The sequence below is a fragment of the Electrophorus electricus genome, chromosome 8, assembly GCF_041902795.1.
Source record: "Electrophorus electricus isolate QZ-2024a chromosome 8, ASM4190279v1, whole genome shotgun sequence".
NCBI lineage: Eukaryota > Metazoa > Chordata > Actinopteri > Gymnotiformes > Gymnotidae > Electrophorus > Electrophorus electricus.
In genome coordinates this window covers 1,958,363-1,975,089 of record NC_137504.1, presented here as the reverse complement: position 1 = coordinate 1,975,089, position 16,727 = coordinate 1,958,363, and the positions used below count along the sequence as shown (strand labels likewise).

Below are 16,727 nucleotides of genomic sequence, written 5' to 3'. Positions count from 1 at the left end.
CTAAGGTCAGGGTGAAACTAGACCTGTAGTAAGTAATTACATCTAACAAGCAACAAATAACAACATCTAATAACAACAAGCAACAAATAACATCTAAACATCTTTAAACAACAAAACTTGAAACCTACAACTTAACCAAATCAGTTCAACACACACACACACTCACATACACTCATATATAAACATACATATACATACACGTATATACACATACATACACACATATATACACGTACATACATGCATACATACATACACACACATATAGAAATATCTACACACATATAAACATACAGACATATCTACAAGTAAACTCAGAGCCTACCTTAAGCAACGAGACACACTGTCAGGGTGAAACTACACCTTAACCAACCATATGATAATCCAATGAGACAAAGCAAAGCACACTGAATCTGATGTTAGAATGATCCCAATTTAACTCAGTTCAATAAGTGCTGAGCCCGCCCCACAATTCACACCTAAAGTCAGGGCGAAACTGCCCTTAAACATCCAGATGATAATGCAATGAGACAAAGCAAAGCACACTGAATCTGATGTTAGAATCATACTAATTGAACTCAGTTCAATAAGTACTGAGCCCGCCGCTCAATTCACACCTAAGGTCAGGGTGAAACCAGACCTGTAGTAAGTAATTAGATCTAACAAGCAACAAATGACTATCTTTAAACAACAAGACTTGAAAACTACAACTTAACCAACTCAGTTCAACACATACACACGCATATACACATATACACGCAGATACATAAACATACACAAACCTATACACATATATACACATACATACACATGCACGCCCACACATATATAATATATAATCATATACACATATATAATAATCATATATAATTATTATATACACACACATATATAATCATACACACACATACATATACATGCACAAACACTCACATACACTTATATATAAACATACATATACATACACGTATATACACATACATACACAAACATATACACGTACATACATGCATACATACATACACACACACATAGAAATATCTACACACATATAAAGATACAGACATATCTACAAGTGAACTCAGAGCCTACCTTGAGCAACGAGACACACTGTCAGGGTGAAACTACACCTTAACCAACCAGATGATAATCCAACGAGGCAAACCAAAGCACACTGAATCTGATGTTAGAATGATCCTAATTTAAATCAGTTCAATAAGTGCTGAGCCCGCCCCACAATTCACACCTAAGGTCAGAGCGAAACTGCCCTTAACCATCCAGATAATCCAATGAGGCAAAGCAAAGCACACTGAATCTGATGTTAGAATGATCCTAATTTAACTCAGTTCAATAAATTCTAAGACCGCCCCACAATTCACACCGAAGGTCAGGGCGAAACTGCCCTTAACCATCCAGATGATAATCCAATGAGACAAAGCAAAGCACACTGAATCTGATGTTAGAATCATCCTAATTGAACTCAGTTCAATAAGTACTGAGCCCGCCGCTCAATTCACACCTAAGGTCAGGGTGAAACTAGACCTGTAGTAAGTAATTAGATCTAACAAGCCACAAATAACTAGGTTTAAACAACAAGACTTGAAAACTACAACTTAACCAACTCAGTACAACTTAACCAACTCAAAGCACACTGAATCTGATGTTAGAATGATCCTATTTTAACTCAGTTCAATAAATGCTGAGCCTGCCCCTCAATTCACACCTAAGGTCAGGGTGAAACTAGACCTGTAGTAAGTAATTACATCTAACAAGCAACAAATAACAACATCTAATAACAACAAGCAACAAATAACATCTAAACATCTTTAAACAACAAAACTTGAAAACTACAACTTAACCAAATCAGTTCAACACACACACACTCACATACACTCATATATAAACATACATATACATACACGTATATACACATACATACACACATATATACACGTACATACATGCATACATACATACACACACATATAGAAATATCTACACACATATAAACATACAGACATATCTACAAGTAAACTCAGAGCCTACCTTAAGCAACGAGACACACTGTCAGGGTGAAACTACACCTTAACCAACCATATGATAATCCAATGAGACAAAGCAAAGCACACTGAATCTGATGTTAGAATGATCCCAATTTAACTCAGTTCAATAAGTGCTGAGCCCGCCCCACAATTCACACCTAAAGTCAGGGCGAAACTGCCCTTAAACATCCAGATGATAATGCAATGAGACAAAGCAAAGCACACTGAATCTGATGTTAGAATCATACTAATTGAACTCAGTTCAATAAGTACTGAGCCCGCCGCTCAATTCACACCTAAGGTCAGGGTGAAACCAGACCTGTAGTAAGTAATTAGATCTAACAAGCAACAAATGACTATCTTTAAACAACAAGACTTGAAAACTACAACTTAACCAACTCAGTTCAACACATACACACGCATATACACATATACACGCAGATACATAAACATACACAAACCTATACACATATATACACATACATACACATGCACGCCCACACATATATAATATATAATCATATACACATATATAATAATCATATACAATTATTATATACACACACACATATATAATCATACACACACATACATATACATGCACAAACACTCACATACACTTATATATAAACATACATATACATACACGTATATACACATACATACACAAACATATACACGTACATACATGCATACATACATACACACACACATAGAAATATCTACACACATATAAAGATACAGACATATCTACAAGTGAACTCAGAGCCTACCTTGAGCAACGAGACACACTGTCAGGGTGAAACTACACCTTAACCAACCAGATGATAATCCAACGAGGCAAACCAAAGCACACTGAATCTGATGTTAGAATGATCCTAATTTAAATCCGTTCAATAAGTGCTGAGCCCGCCCCACAATTCACACCTAAGGTCAGAGCGAAACTGCCCTTAACCATCCAGATAATCCAATGAGGCAAAGCAAAGCACACTGAATCTGATGTTAGAATGATCCTAATTTAACTCAGTTCAATAAATTCTAAGACCGCCCCACAATTCACACCGAAGGTCAGGGCGAAACTGCCCTTAACCATCCAGATGATAATCCAATGAGACAAAGCAAAGCACACTGAATCTGATGTTAGAATCATCCTAATTGAACTCAGTTCAATAAGTACTGAGCCCGCCGCTCAATTCACACCTAAGGTCAGGGTGAAACTAGACCTGTAGTAAGTAATTAGATCTAACAAGCCACAAATAACTAGGTTTAAACAACAAGACTTGAAAACTACAACTTAACCAACTCAGTACAACTTAACCAACTCAAAGCACACTGAATCTGATGTTAGAATGATCCTATTTTAACTCAGTTCAATAAATGCTGAGCCTGCCCCTCAATTCACACCTAAGGTCAGGGTGAAACTAGACCTGTAGTAAGTAATTACATCTAACAAGCAACAAATAACAACATCTAATAACAACAAGCAACAAATAACATCTAAACATCTTTAAACAACAAAACTTGAAAACTACAACTTAACCAAATCAGTTCAACACACACACACTCACATACACTCATATATAAACATACATATACATACACGTATATACACATACATACACACATATATACACGTACATACATGCATACATACATACACACACATATAGAAATATCTACACACATATAAACATACAGACATATCTACAAGTAAACTCAGAGCCTACCTTAAGCAACGAGACACACTGTCAGGGTGAAACTACACCTTAACCAACCATATGATAATCCAATGAGACAAAGCAAAGCACACTGAATCTGATGTTAGAATGATCCCAATTTAACTCAGTTCAATAAGTGCTGAGCCCGCCCCACAATTCACACCTAAAGTCAGGGCGAAACTGCCCTTAAACATCCAGATGATAATGCAATGAGACAAAGCAAAGCACACTGAATCTGATGTTAGAATCATACTAATTGAACTCAGTTCAATAAGTACTGAGCCCGCCGCTCAATTCACACCTAAGGTCAGGGTGAAACCAGACCTGTAGTAAGTAATTAGATCTAACAAGCAACAAATGACTATCTTTAAACAACAAGACTTGAAAACTACAACTTAACCAACTCAGTTCAACACATACACACGCATATACACATATACACGCAGATACATAAACATACACAAACCTATACACATATATACACATACATACACATGCACGCCCACACATATATAATATATAATCATATACACATATATAATAATCATATACAATTATTATATACACACACACATATATAATCATACACACACATACATATACATGCACAAACACTCACATACACTTATATATAAACATACATATACATACACGTATATACACATACATACACAAACATATACACGTACATACATGCATACATACATACACACACACATAGAAATATCTACACACATATAAAGATACAGACATATCTACAAGTGAACTCAGAGCCTACCTTGAGCAACGAGACACACTGTCAGGGTGAAACTACACCTTAACCAACCAGATGATAATCCAACGAGGCAAACCAAAGCACACTGAATCTGATGTTAGAATGATCCTAATTTAAATCAGTTCAATAAGTGCTGAGCCCGCCCCACAATTCACACCTAAGGTCAGAGCGAAACTGCCCTTAACCATCCAGATAATCCAATGAGACAAAGCAAAGCACACTGAATCTGATGTTAGAATGATCCTATTTTAACTCAGTTCAATAAGTGCTGAGCCTGCCCCTCAATTCACACCTAAGGTCAGGGTGAAACTAGACCTGTTGTAAGTAATTAGATCTAACAAGCAACAAATAACTAGGTTTAAACAACAAGACTTGAAAACTACAATTTAACCAACTCAGTACAACTTAACCAACTCAAAGCACACTGAATCTGATGTTAGAATGATCCTATTTTTACTCAGTTCAATAAGTGCTGACCCCGCCCCTCAATTCAGACCTAAGGTCAGGGTGAAACTAGACCTGTAGTAAGTAATTACATCTAACAATCAACAAATAACTATCTTTAAACAACAAAACTTGAAAACTACAACTTAACCAACTCAGTTCAACACATACACACGCATATACACATATACACGCAGATACATAAACATACACAAACCTGTACACATATATACACATACATACACATGCACGCACACACATATATAATATATAATGATATACACATATATAATAATCATATATAAGTATTATATACACACACATATATATAATCATACACACATATACATATATATGCACATACACACACACACACAAACATACACACTCACATATACACTCATATATAAACATACATATACATACACCTATATACACATACAAACACACGCACAGACATATACACATACATACACATATACGCGCACACACACATATATAATATATAATCATATATAATCATATACACATCCATATACATGCACAAACACACACACACACACTCACATACACTCATATATAAACATACATATACATACACGTATATACACATACATACACACATATATACACGTACATACATGCATACATACATACACACACATATATAAATATCTACACACATATAAACATACAGACATATCTACAAGTAAACTCAGAGCCTACCTTAAGCAACGAGACACACTGTCAGGGTGAAACTACACCTTAACCAACCATATGATAATCCAACGAGGCAAACCAAAGCACACTGAATCTGATGTTAGAATGATCCTAATTTAAATCAGTTCAATAAGTGCTGAGCCCGCCCCACAATTCACACCTAAGGTCAGGGCGAAACTGCCATTATCCAACCATATGATAATCCAATGAGACAAAGCAAAGCACACTGAATCTGATGTTAGAATGATCCCAATTTAACTCAGTTCAATAAGTGCTGAGCCCGCCCCACAATTCACACCGAAGGTCAGGGCGAAACTGCCCTTAACCATCCAGATGATAATCCAATGAGACAAAGCAAAGCACACTGAATCTGATGTTAGAATCATCCTAATTGAACTCAGTTCAATAAGTACTGAGCCCGCCGCTCAATTCACACCTAAGGTCAGGGTGAAACCAGACCTGTAGTAAGTAATTAGATCTAACAAGCCACAAATAACTAGGTTTAAACAACAAGACTTGAAAACTACAACTTAACCAACTCAGTACAACTTAACCAACTCAAAGCACACTGAATCTGATGTTAGAATGATCCTAATTTAACTCAGTTCAATAAGTTAGATGTAGTAAGTGCATCTAACAAGCAACAAATAACTATCTTTAAACAACAAGACTTGAAAACTACAACTTAACCAACTCAGTTCAACACATACACACGCATATACACATATACACGCAGATACTTAAACATACAAAAACCTGTACACATATATACACATACATACACATGCACGCACACACATATATAATATATAATGATATACACATATATAATAATCATATATAAGTATTATATACACACACATATATATAATCATACACACATATACATATATATGCACATACACACACCACACACACACACAAACATACACACTCACATATACACTCATATATAAACATACATATACATACACCTATATACACATACAAACACACGCACAGACATATACACATACATACACATATATGCGCACACACACATATATAATATATAATCATATATAATCATATACACATCCATATACATGCACAAACACACACACACACACACTCACATACACTCAAATATAAACATACATATACATACACGTATATACACATACATACACACATATATAAACGTACATACATGCATACATACATACACACACATATATAAATATCTACACACCTATAAACATACAGACATATCTACAAGTGAACTCAGAGCTTACCTTAAGCAACGAGACACACTGTCAGGGTGAAACTACACCTTAACCAACCAGATGATAATCCAACGAGGCAAACCAAAGCACACTGAATCTGATGTTAGAATGATCCTAATTTAACTCAGTTCAATAAGTGCTGAGCCTGCCCCTCAATTCACACCTAAGGTCAGGGTGAAACTAGACCTGTAGTAAGTAATTAGATCTAACAAGCAACAAATAACTAGGTTTAAACAACAAGACTTGAAAACTACAACTTAACCAACTCAGTACAACTTAACGAACTCAAAGCACACTGAATCTGATGTTAGAATGATCCTAATTTAACTCAGTTCAATAAGTGCTGAGCCTGCCCCTCAATTCACACCTAAGGTCAGGGTGAAACTAGACCTGTAGTAAGTAATTACATCTAACAAGCAACAAATAACAACATCTAATAACAACAAGCAACAAATAACATCTAAACATCTTTAAACAACAAAACTTGAAAACTACAACTTAACCAAATCAGTTCAACACACACACACTCACATACACTCACATATAAACATATATATACATACACGTATATACACATACATACACACATATATACACGTACATACATGCATACATACATACACACACATATATAAATATCTACACACATATAAACATACAGACATATCTACAAGTAAACTCAGAGCCTACCTTAAGCAACGAGACACACTGTCAGGGTGAAACTACACCTTAACCAACCATATGATAATCCAACGTGGCAAACCAAAGCACACTGAATCTGATGTTAGAATGATCCCAATTTAACTCAGTTCAATAAGTGCTGAGCCCGCCCCACAATTCACACCTAAAGTCAGGGCGAAACTGCCCTTAAACAGCCAGATGATAATCCAATGAGACAAAGCAAAGCACACTGAATCTGATGTTAGAATGATCCTATTTTAACTCAGTTCAATAAGTTCTGAGCCTGCCCCTCAATTCACACCTAAGGTCAGGGTGAAACTAGACCTGTAGTAAGTAATTACATCTAACAAGCAACAAATAACAACATCTAATAACAACAAGCCAGAAATAACAACATCTAAACAACATCTTTAAACAACAAAACTTGAAAACTACAACTTAACCACCTCAGTTCAACACATACACACGCATATACACATCTACACGCAGATACATAAACATACACAAACCTGTACACATATATACACATACATACACATGCACGCACACACATATATAATATATAATCATATACACATATATAATAATCATATATAATTATTATATACACACATATATAATCATACACACATATACATATATATGCACACACACACACCACACACACACACACACACAAACATACACACTCACATATACACTCATATGTAAACATACATATACATACAGCTATATACACATACATACACACGCACAGACATATACACATACATACACATATACGCGCACACACACATATATAATATATAATCATATATACATCCATATACATGCACAAACACACACACACACACACAAACACACACAATCACATACACTCATATATAAACATACATATACATACATACACTTTTTTACGCATACATACACACATATATACACATACATACATGCATACATACATACACACACATATAAATATCTACACACATATAAACATACAGACATATCTACAAGTGAACTCAGAGCCTACCTTAAGCAACGAGACACACTGTCAGGGTGAAACTACACCTTAACCAACCAGATGATAATCCAACGAGGCAAACCAAAGCACACTGAATCTGATTTTAGAATGATCCTAATTTAAATCAGTTCAATAAGTGCTGAGCCCGCCCCACAATTCACACCTAAGGTCAGGGCGAAACTGCCCTTAACCAACCAGATGATAATCCAATGAGACAAAGCAAAGCACACTGAATCTGATGTTAGAATGATCCTAATTTAACTCAGTTCAATAAATTCTAAGCCCGCCCCACAATTCACACCGAAGGTCAGGGCGAAACTGCCCTTAACCATCCAGATGATAATCCAATGAGACAAAGCAAAGCACACTGAATCTGATGTTAGAATCATCCTAATTGAACTCAGTTCAATAAGTACTGAGCCCGCCGCTCAATTCACACCTAAGGTCAGGGTGAAACCAGACCTGTAGTAAGTAATTAGATCTAACAAGCCACAAATAACTAGGTTTAAACAACAAGACTTGAAAACTACAACTTAACCAACTCAGTACAACTTAACCAACTCAAAGCACACTGAATCTGATGTTAGAATGATCCTAATTTAACTCAGTTCAATAAGTTAGATGTAGTAAGTGCATCTAACAAGCAACAAATAACTATCTTTAAACAACAAGACTTGAAAACTACAACTTAACCAACTCAGTTCAACACATACACACGCATATACACATATACACGCAGATACATAAACATACAAAAACCTGTACACATATATACACATACATACACATGCACGCACACACATATATAATATATAATGATATACACATATATAATAATCATATATAAGTATTATATACACACACATATATATAATCATACACACATATACATATATATGCACATACACACACCACACACACACACGAACATACACACTCACATATACACTCATATATAAACATACATATACATACACCTATATACACATACAAACACACGCACAGACATATACACATACATACACATATACGCGCACACACATATATAATATATAATCATATATAATCATATACACATCCATATACATGCACAAACACACACACACACACACACTCACATACACTCATATATAAACATACATATACATACACGTATATACACATACATACACACATATATACACGTACATACATGCATACATACATACACACACATATATAAATATCTACACACATATAAACATACAGACATATCTACAAGTGAACTCAGAGCTTACCTTAAGCAACGAGACACACTGTCAGGGTGAAACTACACCTTAACCAACCAGATGATAATCCAACGAGGCAAACCAAAGCACACTGAATCTGATGTTAGAATGATCCTAATTTAACTCAGTTCAATAAGTGCTGAGCCTGCCCCTCAATTCACACCTAAGGTCAGGGTGAAACTAGACCTGTAGTAAGTAATTAGATCTAACAAGCAACAAATAACTATCTTTAAACAACAAGACTTGAAAACTACAACTTAACCAACTCAGTACAACTTAACGAACTCAAAGCACACTGAATCTGATGTTAGAATGATCCTATTTTAACTCAGTTCAATAAGTGCTGAGCCTGCCCCTCAATTCACACCTAAGGTCAGGGTGAAACTAGACCTGTAGTAAGTAATTACATCTAACAAGCAACAAATAACAACATCTAATAACAACAAGCAACAAATAACATCTAAACATCTTTAAACAACAAAACTTGAAAACTACAACTTAACCAAATCAGTTCAACACACACACACTCACATACACTCATATATACATACATATACATACACGTATATACACATACATACACACATATATACACGTACATACATGCATACATACATACACACACATATAGAAATATCTACACACATATAAACATACAGACATATCTACAAGTAAACTCAGAGCCTACCTTAAGCAACGAGACACACTGTCAGGGTGAAACTACACCTTAACCAACCATATGATAATCCAACGAGGCAAACCAAAGCACACTGAATCTGATTTTAGAATGATCCTAATTTAAATCAGTTCAATAAGTGCTGAGCCCGCCCCACAATTCACACCTAAGGTCAGGGCGAAACTGCCATTATCCAACCATATGATAATCCAATGAGACAAAGCAAAGCACACTGAATCTGATGTTAGAATGATCCCAATTTAACTCAGTTCAATAAGTGCTGAGCCCGCCCCACAATTCACACCTAAAGTCAGGGCGAAACTGCCCTTAAACATCCAGATGATAATCCAATGAGACAAAGCAAAGCACACTGAATCTGATGTTAGAATCATCCTAATTGATCTCAGTTCAATAAGTGCTGAGCCCGCCGCTCAATTCACACCTAAGGTCAGGGTGAAACTAAACCTGTAGTAAGTAATTAGATCTAACAAGCACACTGAATCTGATGTTAGAATGATCCTATTTTAACTCAGTTCAATAAGTTCTGAGCCTTCCCCTCAATTCACACCTAAGGTCAGGGTGAAACTAGACCTGTAGTAAGTAATTACATCTAACAAGCAACAAATAACAACATCTAATAACAACAAGCCAGAAATAACAACATCTAAACAACATCTTTAAACAACAAAACTTGAAAACTACAACTTAACCAACTCAGTTCAACACATACACACGCATATACACATCTACACGCAGATACATAAACATACACAAACCTGTACACATATATACACATACATACACATGCACGCACACACATATATAATATATAATCATATACACATATATAATAATCATATATAATTATTATATACACACATATATAATCATACACACATATACATATATATGCACATACACACACCACACACACACACACAAACATACACACTCACATATACACTCATATGTAAACATACATATACATACAGCTATATACACATACATACACACGCACAGACATATACACATACATACACATATACGCGCACACACACATATATAATATATAATCATATATACATCCATATACATGCACAAACACACACACACACACACAAACACACACAATCACATACACTCATATATAAACATACATATACATACATACACATATATACGCATACATACACACATATATACACATACATACGTGCATACATACATACACACATATATAAATATCTACACACATATAAACATACAGACATATCTACAAGTGAACTCAGAGCCTACCTTAAGCAACGAGACACACTGTCAGGGTGAAACTACACCTTAACCAACCAGATGATAATCCAACGAGGCAAACCAAAGCACACTGAATCTGATTTTAGAATGATCCTAATTTAAATCAGTTCAATAAGTGCTGAGCCCGCCCCACAATTCACACCTAAGGTCAGGGCGAAACTGCCCTTAACCAACCAGATGATAATCCAATGAGACAAAGCAAAGCACACTGAATCTGATGTTAGAATGATCCTAATTTAACTCAGTTCAATAAATTCTAAGCCCGCCCCACAATTCACACCGAAGGTCAGGGCGAAACTGCCCTTAACCATCCAGATGATAATCCAATGAGACAAAGCAAAGCACACTGAATCTGATGTTAGAATCATCCTAATTGAACTCAGTTCAATAAGTACTGAGCCCGCCGCTCAATTCACACCTAAGGTCAGGGTGAAACCAGACCTGTAGTAAGTAATTAGATCTAACAAGCCACAAATAACTAGGTTTAAACAACAAGACTTGAAAACTACAACTTAACCAACTCAGTACAAGTTAACCAACTCAAAGCACACTGAATCTGATGTTAGAATGATCCTAATTTAACTCAGTTCAATAAGTGCTGAGCCCGTCCCTCAATTCACATCTAAGGTCAGGGTGAAACTAGACCTGTAGTAAGTAATTACATCTAACAAGCAACAAATAACAACATCTAATAACAACAAGCACGCACACACATATATAATATGTAATCATATACACATATATAATAATCATATATATATACACACACACATATATAATCATACACACATACATTTATATGCACATATACACCCACACAAACATACACACACACACACACATATATATATATATATATATATATACACACACACACACACACACACACACACACACACACACAAAATCACCCATTAAACACTTATCTGTTCTATATACAGGACAGTGTCACTGTTCTAAAATGGGACCCTACGGGTCACCTGCTTCTGTCGGCGGGTCGTTCGGAGGTCGTGAAGGTCTGGGGTCGTGCCGGCGGGTCATGGGTCATCCTGCACTCCCTCTTCCACACGGGCACGGTGAACACGGCTGAGTGGTGCCCACTTCCTGGCTGGGGCACTGAGCCGCGTCTCATGATGGCTGCGTGAGTGTCATTTGTGGTTGAAGTTTGTGTTGATATTAACAATGCTGTAGGGAGTGTTGCGTTAAGCGATTGTTGAAGTTGTACCATGAATGTAGTTGGTGAATGATGATAAATTTTGAGTGGTTGAAAAGGTACATTTGACAGCTTTAAGTTCTTTAAGTTCATGACTCTTTTTGTTTCATTTGCGATGCACATAGATTTATAGCCATGACTGTTTTCCTTTTCCCCCTTCAGCGGGTGCCAGAATGGTCTCCTGTATGTGTGGACTGTTCCACAAGGGGGCACTAGCGCATCAGTGCCCAGTTTCCACGGCACCTTGGGCAGCCAGGAAAGGAGCGGCGTGGTGAAGGTCACAGACTCTTTTGTGGACATTTGTGTCAAACATTAGCTTCACTGTTGCTAGGACCTTTTACTATTTTTGCTGGCAATATTTTTATAGGATTAATGCAAAACTTTATTTTGAGTCCGCTGGTCCAGTGTTTAAACTGTGTGTGTGTGTGTGTGTGTGTGTGTGTGTTCATTCATTTGGTGATTCCTTTGTACAGCGTGGCAATGTGAAGTGTGTGTTCAGACTGAGTGGACACATCACAGCGATAAAGACACTGTCCTTCTGTCCCAGTGGACTCGCTCTTGTCTCGGGAGGAATTGGCGGACTCCTCAATGTTTGGTCTCTGAGGGTCAGTTTCTCTTCTCTTTCTCCCCGTGTCATTGAATTATGTCCACGCTGACTCTTGGACTCCCCCCCTGCTTTGTTTTAGGATGGTTCAGTCCTACAGACTTTGGTGACAGGGCTGGGCTCAGTGGTCTGTACCACCTGGATACCACATGTGGGTGTTGCTGCCTGTTCTGGCAGGTCAAAGGTAATTCTCCATGCGGCACGGTGTTGCGGTAGCTCTCCTGGCAGTAGTGCAGACACAAACCCGGCTGTCCCATCGTCTTCTGTCAGGACGTACTGCTGATCCGATGCAGTCCGGACTGGATCTCCCAGAACCACGTCCTGGCCTCCTGCCGCACTGTACTGCGCACCCAGGGAATTCTGGGACTGAACCGTGCGCCCTGCATGGCTGTGTTCCTGGAGCGCCTCCCTCTGCTCATGCAGGGGCAGTACACCTATGAGAAGGTGAGTGGAGCTCCTCCCAGTTCCAAATCATCCTGACGCCCCATACAGGCTGTACCGTCAAACATGCCCGTGCTTCTGCATTTTAGTGTGGACAGGTTGTTCTGGCTGTCAGAGGATCACAAAAGACTTGCGGGCGTCCTGGTTAGAGCTATTGAAAAACTAGAAATGTTGAGCAAATTGCAGGATTTAAAAAAGAAACCAGTTAGGAGATTCAAGAATCCATTCCAAAATCATTAGATGCTAAAACCTGACTGCAACCACTGAACTATTAGTTAAAATAATGGATGTTTAGTCCTGTCCTCTCTGTGAGGCCTGACCACTTAGTACATCTGCAGTTATTTTCGGTTTTGCTAATTGTGATGCGTCTCACAAGCTTTCCAGCCTGTACTCAGCTGTCTCTGTTAGCACAGCATCCACTGTAGAATAAGGCTTCATGGTTGACATATAAATTCACTAATCAAATGACCCAAAAGGGCTGACAGTGTAGACTCAGTCCAGCACGCCCAAAAATCCACACCAGCCTGTCCCTCTGCATGGTTTTCCATGGCTACGCTCCGTGATCCAGCGCCTTCCGCACTCCAGGCCGGAGTTTTCCAGTGATGCCGTGCGTGTCGTGTCCCTCCTCAGAGTCACGTGTTGGCAGGGGATCAGCTGACTCACAGCAGTTTCATGCAGAGTCTGGCCTCCCTGGCCGTGGGTCTGGGTCTGGACCAGCTACTGAGCCAGCAGCCTGTACCGCCCCACCACCACCCCGCCCTCACCATGTCCGGCCCTGCCTCCCAGTCCGAATGGGGCTGGCTCTCCGCCTTCGCCATCACGGTTAAGAGTGCCGAGGCGATAGCCCGTGGGACACCCTTCCCAGAAGCCTTTGGCGTGCCAGAGTTCCAGCAGCCTGCGGCCGCCGAGATCTCCAGGGCCCTGGTGAGCATAAACATAAACACTGTCATAAACACTCATAAACATCAGCTTAAACACCGTCATAAACACAGTCATAAACAGCAGCGTAAGTACACATAAATACTGACTGCTCTCTGCTAGCTTCTATTCTTACGTTGCCTTTTTATTTATTGTGTGTTTGTATATTAAGCTTATTTCAGCATGTGTTTGGATACTCTAATGGGAAATCTTACCAGACACTGGAATGCTTTTAAAATTTGGGCATTTAGTTCATTTCGGTTGGACATGCACCAGAAACCCCACTGGCTGTGATGTGAAAGCGTGTCAGTGCTTTCAGCTGAGCGGCTTATTCTAATGTCCGCGGCTCCACACCCTTGTTCTCCTTCACAGGACAACAGCAAGTGGAGCTTCATGATGGACGAACAACTCATGTCGTGGGCTAGTAACAGACCTGAGGTAAGGATGTGTGTGTGTGTGTGTGTGTGTGTGTGTGTGTGTGTGTGTGTGTGTGTGGTCCATCTGTCATTGTCAGCAAGAGCCCTGTGAACTCATTCCCAGTTCTCACTGAAGGCTCAGGTTAAGTCCATAAGATGGCAAAAGAGGAAACAGGACAAACTTTGAACAAAAATCTCTAATCTGTAAATATCAAAGGAATCGTTGAGTTGTTAAGTTGTGTTTGTTCAAAAGACAAATAAATAAATACATTTCTCATGAGGACTGTTGATCTTCAGAACGCTCCTGTCATCTATGAGGCAGGCAGGAAGTATGTGGTTACCAGGCCAGAAATAGACATATTAACTAATATATATCCTATATTATATATTAACTATTATATAAAATATATTAACAGATTTTTAGATAATACAACTGAATTTTGGCAGGCCTGTGGCATGTGCATGTAACTTTCTTCACTTTGTGTGTGTGTGTGTGTGTGTGTGTAGGATTGGCAGCAGGGTGGGAAGAGTGAGGTGTATCTGTGGGGTAATGGCCGCTATGGGCAGCTTGCTGACGCTGGCACCAACGTTTCGGTCCCCACCCTCGCTCCCTCTCTCTCTCAGACACAACAGGTGTGCTTCATCATGCCTCTCTTTTCCTGTCTCTCACACACAATCATGCACACACCTCCTGCTGACCCTGTGTTGTGCTCATCAGGTGGTGTGCGGACAGAACTGCACCTTCCTGGTTCAGGTCAACGGGGCGGTCCTTGCCGTGGGGGAGGGCAGCTACGGTCGTCTGGGGCAGGGCAACTCTGATGACCTGTACACGCCTACGGTCATCTCTGCCCTGCAAGGTAAACGCAGCTCACATATATACGACTGTAAAAACCCCCACCACCAAACATCTGGTCAGAGAGCGTTCTTCGTGAGTAGTGGGGGTTGCTAGATGCTTTTTTTGACCCTGGTGATGGATTATCATGGTCTAATGAGATCTAGTGGAATATTTTTGATTCCTGCACTTCTGTAACACTTCAGTAACACCTAACACCTGTAGTACCTAAAAATTACTACGTTACATAACCCAGTACTGTCACAATTGTTACATAATGACATGTAACTAAATACTGTACTACCTGTTATGTAGTTACTGTACCACCTGTTACCTAGTTACTGTACGTGTTACATAGTTATTGTACGTGTTACATAGTTAC

The 16,727-nt window shown here is 38.4% G+C and overlaps 1 protein-coding gene across 11 annotated transcripts in view; it reads left to right on the top strand.

The window, feature by feature from the left end:
- LOC113586311 (putative E3 ubiquitin-protein ligase HERC1) overlaps window positions 1–16,727 on the top strand; it is a 207,748-nt gene that overhangs the window by 178,727 nt on the left and 12,294 nt on the right. For all 11 annotated transcript variants that reach the window (XM_035527665.2, XM_035527670.2, XM_035527666.2 and 8 more), the window contains 9 exons: window positions 12,863–13,062; window positions 13,297–13,411; window positions 13,608–13,739; window positions 13,821–13,922; window positions 14,009–14,182; window positions 14,810–15,103; window positions 15,470–15,535; window positions 16,021–16,146; window positions 16,232–16,370. In XM_035527665.2, coding sequence (XP_035383558.2) covers window positions 12,863–13,062; window positions 13,297–13,411; window positions 13,608–13,739; window positions 13,821–13,922; window positions 14,009–14,182; window positions 14,810–15,103; window positions 15,470–15,535; window positions 16,021–16,146; window positions 16,232–16,370 — 1,348 coding nt within the window. The remainder of the gene's footprint in view (window positions 1–12,862; window positions 13,063–13,296; window positions 13,412–13,607; window positions 13,740–13,820; window positions 13,923–14,008; window positions 14,183–14,809; window positions 15,104–15,469; window positions 15,536–16,020; window positions 16,147–16,231; window positions 16,371–16,727) is intronic.